This window comes from Excalfactoria chinensis, chromosome 19 (assembly GCF_039878825.1).
Source record: "Excalfactoria chinensis isolate bCotChi1 chromosome 19, bCotChi1.hap2, whole genome shotgun sequence".
NCBI classification, from domain to species: domain Eukaryota; kingdom Metazoa; phylum Chordata; class Aves; order Galliformes; family Phasianidae; genus Excalfactoria; species Excalfactoria chinensis.
In genome coordinates, this window is record NC_092843.1 from 1,947,745 (window position 1) to 1,955,721 (window position 7,977).

At 53.4% G+C, this 7,977-nt stretch overlaps 1 protein-coding gene across 1 annotated transcript; it reads right to left on the reverse strand.

The window, feature by feature from the left end:
* Positions 1–346: 346 nt before the first annotated feature.
* On the reverse strand, positions 347–6,552 carry NCF1 (neutrophil cytosolic factor 1). The gene is made up of 11 exons (XM_072353684.1): positions 6,316–6,552; positions 6,030–6,110; positions 5,671–5,746; positions 4,915–5,080; positions 4,754–4,809; positions 4,317–4,439; positions 3,737–3,844; positions 3,105–3,222; positions 2,661–2,768; positions 1,011–1,150; positions 347–718 (listed from the first exon to the last, which is right to left on the reverse strand). The coding sequence occupies exons 1-11, from the start codon at positions 6,385–6,387 to the stop codon at positions 600–602; spliced, it is 1,167 nt and encodes a 388-aa protein (XP_072209785.1). The 5' UTR covers positions 6,388–6,552; the 3' UTR covers positions 347–599.
* Positions 6,553–7,977: the final 1,425 nt, after the last annotated feature.

Here is a 7,977-nt window from a genome sequence, read left to right on the forward strand (position 1 = left end):
ACCCCAACCTAAAGCCAGAACTTGGCCCAAACTCTGTGTCCTTCTGTGACAGACAACGGCCACCTGACAGCTCTCAACCTGCAAAGAGGCAGGATCAGCCATACAGAGCTCTTGGAGCTACCCTGCCCCATCCCACCACCATTTGGGTCAGCTTAGCCTCATGGCCTCCTCACATCATACCCGCCTCACTTCAGTGCCTCCTCACCTCGTGGCTGCCTCACCTCAAGCAACTTCACCTGCTGGCCAGTTGGCTTCATCGGCTCACTCCTCACACCTGCACCCTCAGCCCCATTTCCCCACTAGAGGGAGCACAGAAGAAAGCTTTCAGGAGAGAGCCGTCGCTATTGAACAGAATTGCTTCAGCATCTTGTTTATTGATCACGAGCACGAAAGCATTGAAATGCACATACAAAGAGCTACGCTGCTTTTTGTACACGTTATTTACATGATGGGGTTTTCTCACAGTGATTGAAGCCCTGGTTCAGAGCTCATGCAGAGCTCACAGCTGCTCTGGGTGACATGCAGGCACCCAGCCTGTCTCTGTGCCCCCATTGCATGAGAGATGGAGATAAAGCAGCTGCTCGCAGGGTTTGAGGGCCTCACATGATCTTCCTCCTGGTACTCTCTGTGCAGCGGTTCATGATGAGGTCTTTGCTGGGCCGGGGAGGAACAGCAGGTTGAGCCTTCGACTTGTTCTCTTCTTGCTCGTTTTTCTCAGCTGTGGGTGAAGCAGACGTAGAGATGGATCAGAACTCACACACAACCCCACGCCGCCGTGTGCTCCTCCAGCTCCTCCTGTGATGGGGCAGAGCTGGAGGCCATGCTGCCCTGTAAGGACAGCCCAAGCTTGGGGCCACAAAGTGCTAAGGCTTGGAGAGGAAACCCGGTGTGGCACAGAGATTGTGCCAGCAACCAGTGTTGGAGAGCATGAACCATGTCCTACAATCATAAAACAGCAATCCTGTGGGACTTCAGCCCACGTCTAAGTCAGGGACCCTGCTGAGACTTACAGATGATGTCCTTGTTCTGCAAATTGCTTCTCATGCGCCTCCGGTTCTGCATGTACTTCTTGCTGTTCCTCCTGTAGGTTTCCTGACTGATCTGCTTCCGTCCCTTGTTGTGGATACTCTTTGCGTTGCGGATGGTGGATCTGCAGCAAGGCCAAAATTAAACCTTCCATTTCCACAACCTCTCACTCACCCTGTTTCTCTCCAAAAATCCCCAGCCCCGTTTCTGCCAGCAGCTGCACACTGTGCTTCCTCCTCTGCCTTGCCTGAACACCCCTGCCTGCTTTTCATTTCCACTTGACAGAAGGCAGCAGGTGACTGCCAGCCCTGGGGGGTGAACTGCTGTTAGGAGGTATTGGAAGCATGTGCTGATGGGTGAAACCTGAAGCCTGGAAAGTGAAGGTGGGGATGGCAAGGTAGATCAGGCACAATGCTGACAAGGGCAGGAAAGGCAGGAGTTTTCCCCCAGAATTCAAGAAACTCCTGGAAGAGATGTACAACATTGCTTGCAGATGGGGGGATGGATGGATATATTGGCTGCAGTGCTGAGCTAGCTTCCCAGGTGGGATCTAGGCGCAGAGCCTGGGGCAGGTGCCCATGCAGCTGTCTGCTCAGTGCTGTGCCCGCAGCAGACACCACAGACAGAAGTGAAAGGCTGAGCTCTGGGCTATGCAGAGCCACACTGCTGTGGGAAAGCCCCAGCATGCAGGGCAGTCCCCAGGCAGGCAAACAGAGCCATTGCTTTGCTGTCATTACCAGGAGAGCAGCAGCTTTCACCACCCACGGCAACATCCTGATCTGCTGGAGGCACCTGCAGCCCTCTGCCTTCAGCCCCTGCCTAGTTGCAATGTGTGTCTCCATTTTGTAGCCAAGCTCTTCCCCACTGGGGTCTTTGCTTTGCACTTTGGGGAGCGCACTGAGCTCATATTCATGCAGTGGCCATTCCCTGGTAAGCACCGTGCCAGTTCCCATCTGCTTCTGCTGTGCATTGCCATCAGCAGCGCCACAGGGAGAGGTCACCGTCCTCACCACGTCACCTCCCCGAGGGAGCATCAGTAAGCATCAGTGCACTCAAATAAGCAGATTTGTACCATTTTGCCTCACCATCAACCTATGCTCCAGCAGAGCCGGATTTGGAGAGATTTTATAGAAGGCTGCCTTGTTCTCTTGTGGGGGAAGAAAAGATCCAGGCAAGCTCTGCCCTCCTTAGCCGTTGTCGTTGCATCAGAATTAATGAGCTATTATTGCTTTTTATCTTTTTAATCAAAATAAAATCCCTTCCATTAGCTCAAATCCTCCCGTCAGATTAGGCCATTTGGCAGCCCTGATTAGTCAAATCTCTCCCCGCTTCTCAGAGATTCACTGGATGCACTTAGAGGGGGAAAAAAAAAAAAAAGAAAAAATCTAATTTGAAAATGAAACGAGATTAGCCCAGAAAAGAAACTCTGCAGAAGGAGAAACGTGCCTGCCTGATCCTGCCTGATCTGGGCTGACTTTGCCTCAGTGCTGCAGGATCTGCTCCTGTTCTCTGTGCTCTGCTCACCTCTCTCTGCATTGCCAGGGTGAGCAGGGGACACCACACACTCAGCAGTTCCATATCACTCCCTCGAAGAAGAGCTTTTGCCCTCCTCCTTCCCTCAGCTCATTTCCTACCTCCGGGGAGGAATGTTGTGGTTCCTCAGCCCGCTCTTCTCAGAGATGTTCACCTCCCCGGATTTCTGCAGGTACATGGAGGGGTAATAACCCGTGGTTTCATCCTTCCTGCAACACAAAACAACGCTGCTTGTTCTCCAGAGCACAAATGCAGTTGGGGTTCCCCTGGGAAAGTCCAAGACTGCAGGGTAAGTTTAGGCTGGGATGAAAGCTGAGGTTTCACCAAACTGTGCCAGGATATTTAGAGGCAAGAAAAATAACATGCATTTTTGCCCCCCCCCCCCCGCTGCCTCCTTGGTGGCTGCACTTAGCAAAGCCAGCAGGCTACTAGAAGTCCTGCAAAAGAAAGCATTGGGCAGCGGCACCAAATGGTCCATAGATGTCACAGCCCTGATGTGGAGAACCTTGGGTCCATCCATTGCCTGCTTTCGTGGTGTTTCTCACCTGACGACCCACCAGCCATCAAGCAGCTTATGGATCACCTCGATGGTGTCACCCTCCTTGAGAGTCAGCTCGTCCTCCTCCACAGCCGTGTAGCTTTTCTGCACCACGTACAGCTCACCTGCACACACACACAATTGGGACATCACCCCCAACTGAGCAGAGGAAGCACCAGAGCATCAACCTGCAATTTTAGGCAAACCCAGTGTGTTCCAGGTCTGCAAGCCTGGACTGAGCTGGTGTCATAGCTCCTCTAGGTCCACCCAGCACTTCTGCAGGAGAAAGCTGGTGAGTGCACGTAGTGAAAGGACGACAATCTCGGCTGAAAAGCATGTTTGCAATTCGGGTGATTAAATGAGGAACAGGGAAGTGCTGTGCTAATAGAGTCTGTTGCAGTGTTTTGAAAACCACAAAGATGAAGCCCTGATAGCAATGAGCAGGAACCTGGAGGACCTCCCCCCCCCCCCCCCCAGTGCTCACAGCAGGGCAATAAGGGCAGTGCAGGAGCTCAGTGCAAGGGAAAACCTGTGCTGCTCCTACAGCATTTATCCCCATGCTCTGTCCTGCCTTGCAGTGAATTGTCCTGCAGATGGGTGATGCTCTTGGGAACGCTGTGCTTTTTCTGAGTGTTTTACCTGCATAGTTGGGCTCCTGCTCCTCTGATTCATCAGGACCGTCCATTGGCTCCAGATATGCAGCTGGCACCCAGCCCCGCTTGTTCTTTAACTGGCAAAACCACCAGCCTGCAAGGAGAGCAGGGTGAGCAAGAGCAGGGACAGCATGGAGGCTGCAGGAAAGGCCAGCAGCAGCAGCCGTGTTCTCCATCCCTTGTTCAGGAGTCCCCATGACACAGCCGGAAGGGCACTGGGGCCGTTCTCTGTTGTTGTGGTGGTGTAACTGGGGAGCCCAGCCACATCGTGCTGCTTCCTCATGGGCAGGAACCACCCCGGGCTCAAGCATGTGAGGAGGCTGCAGGGTTTTCTAGTATTGCCTCACAACCCAACCAAAACCAGCTGTCATGGGGCTCCATGTGAATGTGAATAGGGAAGCACTGAGAAGTTTGGCCTTTCCATCCGCAGCCCCTCACACAACCTTTAGTGCTGTAACTGACACCATAGAAACACAATGTTGGGGCATAAGACACAAAGGTTGTCCCCATCCCTGCTGAGATGGTGGCCAGGAACGGGGCTGGCCCATGGCAGCATGGACACCTACCTGTCTCACTCTTCTCCACGACATCCACCGCATCCCCAGCTTTCAGAGCCATCTCAGACTTGGAGCTCTTCTCATAGTCAGCGATGGCTCGGTACGTCTGCAGGACGATGGGGCCTGTGATGTCTGTGGGAGAGAAGAGAGTTGTTCCCTCCCTGCACAGAAATACCCTATTTCAGCCACACTAAAAGCAACTCCAGAACAACCTAATGCAAAACCTCAGCACCTTCTGGGACCCAACAGCTACATCCCAGACTCTTTTTCCCATAGGATGAGGTTTTCACTCAACAGCAGAGCTGCTTTTGCCCCCTGCTTTCCAGCCACAGCCCCTGCCATGGGGCAGCCTGCCCTTGCTCAGCCCCATCCACCCCCCCTGCTGCCCTCCCTGTGCATTTTGCTATGGCAGAGGCAGCCCCATGCAGCCTCCCTGGGCCTCTCACCACTGGCATTTTTCTTTGCATCCTTGGGCAGGAGGAACACCTCGGGCTTCCTGATCCTACATGGAGCAGAGCGGTGCATTAGTTAGATCCCAAGGGCTAATTGTTGCATGGTTAGTTGGTGTTGCACCACAGAGGTGCAGAACTGGCCCTGCTGCACTCACTGGCTGTCTGTGACGGGGTTCATGTCGTCAGGTCGGACCTCAAAGAAGCTGACCACATGCAGGCAGCGGGAGATCTTGTGTGGCAGGTTGACCAGCGTGTAGCAGTACTCGGCCAGCGTGCCCTGCCTGCTCTGCGTCGAGCGCTGCCCATCAAACCACTTTGGGGCTGGTGGAGAGGAGAAAGGAGTCAGAAAAAGCAGACAGAAAGCCACAGATTTACACCTTGGTGGAGCAGGATGCTCTGCACCTGAAAACGAGTGGCTTTGGCCCCGGGCTGTGAGTGTAGAGCTTGCACAGCCTGCCTTGAGGAGTCAGAGCCCAAAGGTGCTTCTCCCTCCCTGCCTTGTTTGAAGAAGGAAATTAAACGTAAAGGGGTATTTTCCTGAGCCGCACCTTGCTTAGTTTAGTACAGTGCCAGCTCATTACAGCAGTTTATTCCATCTCCTTGAACATAAATTGCATTGCTTCCCCTTCTACCCTCACCACTAGAGCACCAAAAGCCACCCTGTGGACTGTGTCACCAAAGAAAGGCCATGCTCAACTGCAGCTGCCCAGCACACCTCCCTTAAATCCACCCAGGACTGGAGCTGATGCTCTGAGATGAATCCCCACGGCGCCCAGCACCAAGCAGACCCTGCTGGGGACTTGATTTCCAGCCTCAAAAGAAGGAACGGAGATGCCAAACAACATCTGCACAGGGGCAGAGCAGCTTGGGGCGATTTCTCATGTGGCTGTGACTTCTGGTTCTGCTCTTACCTGGTAAGTGTGGGATGATCCGGTTCTCTGCATTGATGTCTCCAGACTCGATGGGGAACATCTCCTTCAGTGCTTTCTATGGAGCAGGGCCAGGCAGGGCTGTGAGAATGGCATGGGGACCCCTCCACAACACCCCCAGCTCACCCCTCCCAGCTGCACCCCGCAACCCAACACCAGGAGAAACCTCCCTTGGGGGCACTGGGTTCCCCATTCCTGGTGTGAAGGAGATGTGAACACGGAGACCCAGGAGCCTCCTTTGAGCCAGGTGTGTCTGGGGACAGTTCCAGCTCAAATCTGCTGTCTGCTTTTGCCCCCTTGCCCGACCCTGATGGGGGTGGTGTCCCCCTGGGTCTGCTCACATGGAACTCGTAGATCTCGGTGAACCGGCGGTAGATGAGCTTTTCAGAGAGGTCATTCCACTTGACCAGGAACATGTAGACCTGCGGGGCAGAGCAGAGTGCTACAGCTCAGCATGTGGCCAGAACCCCAAACCCCAGCAGGGCTTCAACAGGCTGCATCCAGCCCATGCCATCCCAAGATCCCCAGCTCCACAAAGGGATGCTCTTAAACCCTCAATCACAGCTATCTCAAGAAATGCATTGACCAGCTTTTGCCCCAGCCTTCCGCTGCTCACTGTGCACTTACATAGTGTTGGCTGGGGAAGAACCTCTTCTCATAGCCCAGCAGCTCGATGTGCCGGATGAAAGCGTCCCCCATAGCTGCTCCCACTCGGCTCTGTGCTGCTGCCTCCCTGCACTCTGCTCCCCTCTGCCTTCTCCTTGCGCCGTTTCACTGTTAAAAGCCCCAGGAAAAAGGAAGCTGTGCTGCAATCACGTCTGTTACTGTCCATCCGCTGTGGCTTGTATTGAGCTGGTATTTCCTGCTGCAGCCCAGCCCCAGCCCACCCCTTGCTGGAGACAGCACAGCCCCAGCAGCCAGGTGACACTGCCCTGGGATGGCACAGGAGCTGCAGTGCCCATATTGCAGCACCGAGGGCAGGACAAGCGCACTGATAAAGGCAATGGGAGTCTGTCCTTATGCAGAGCTGAATGCACTGCAAGAAGCGCTCGCTGTGCTCCCCGAGACCAGAAATAGTGCACATGTTTCTTTCTATTTCCCCATTTTTCATCTTGTAATGTGAGAAGTGAAATGGGGGTTTCAGGCCCTACTGCCAGCACTGGGTTAGTTTATAATGCAACGCGTAACTCAGCGTGATGCTCGGTATGATTAGTGCCCCCACTCATTGCCCAACAATTCCTAGATAGGAAGGAAGGTAATTTCAGAAGAAAAGCAATGACCCAGCTGAGACATGGAGCTGATTTATGGAGTTCATCATCGGATTCATGTTTATGGGTGTCTGGAAAGCAAGACTGGCACCTGAAGGCAGCACCTTATGACTGAGAGATGCTGCACCCCAGCACTATAATGAGATCCCCCATAGGGACGGACCCAATCCCAGCCTTCATCTCTCCCAGTAAAACCACTGTCATCAGTTTTCACTTTGTTTTTTTCAAGCTTTCATACACCCAGTGTGTGATGCACTTATAGGACATCTGTACCAGGCAGCAACCTGAACTATTTTTACAGTTCCTTCACTACGATGCCCCACTCAACTCACGTTAACACCAAGTCCATATGAGCAATACAGAGCCCCACTGGGCAGATGTGCAATGTAGCTACCCCTACAGGCACTGGTAATGAAAGAGGGATGGCCCAGCCCTCCCTTCTGCTTTTACTAAAAGGGAAGCTGAAAACCCATGAAAAGCTGCATGAACTCATTTCCCCACCCTAAAAAAACTTCTGGCAGCAATAGTGAAACTGGCCGCCATTCTGTAACAACCTATTTATGGAGGTTCACTGAAGTGTGATTTGAGCTGGGAGAGTGCGAGGCACCAGGTAAAGAAATCCAATGGGCTCAGTGACATGGGGCTGACACAGCAGCGTGCCAAGGCAGCATTGCATCCATCACCACCCGCTGTCAGCACTTCCAAAATGACTCAGCACAGAGCTCTCCCTGCCCCTGCTGCCCCCATGACGACATGCAGATACTTACAGTGCCTCCAAAGAACATAAAGCAGGAGCACCTAGACCTGCATGGAACAAAACACCCGCACATGAGCAACAACCCTCCCCTTGCCTTACAATGAGCACATGCTGCTCTGGACCTGGCTGCTGAGAGCTCCTCCTGCTGAGCGTTCCTTGGGACAGACACTACATCCAACTGCACACAAGTCTTCAGAATTGCCCTTGAGGATGCACCACTCAGCACTGCTTTCCACGTCCAAAGGCTGTGACAGGAACTCAAGT

Excerpts from the sequence above, each read along its gene's own strand:
- NCF1 (XM_072353684.1), bottom strand. The coding sequence starts at position 6,387 with ATGGGGGACGCTTTCATCCGGCACATCGAGCTGCTGGGCTATGAGAAG. Across the intron at positions 5,081-5,670 it reads GATCATCCCACACTTACCAG|CCCCAAAGTGGTTTGATGGG; the intron begins GTAAGAGCAGAA and ends CCTCTCCACCAG. Across the intron at positions 3,223-3,736 it reads GCAGGAGCCCAACTATGCAG|GTGAGCTGTACGTGGTGCAG; the intron begins GTAAAACACTCA and ends GTGTGTGTGCAG.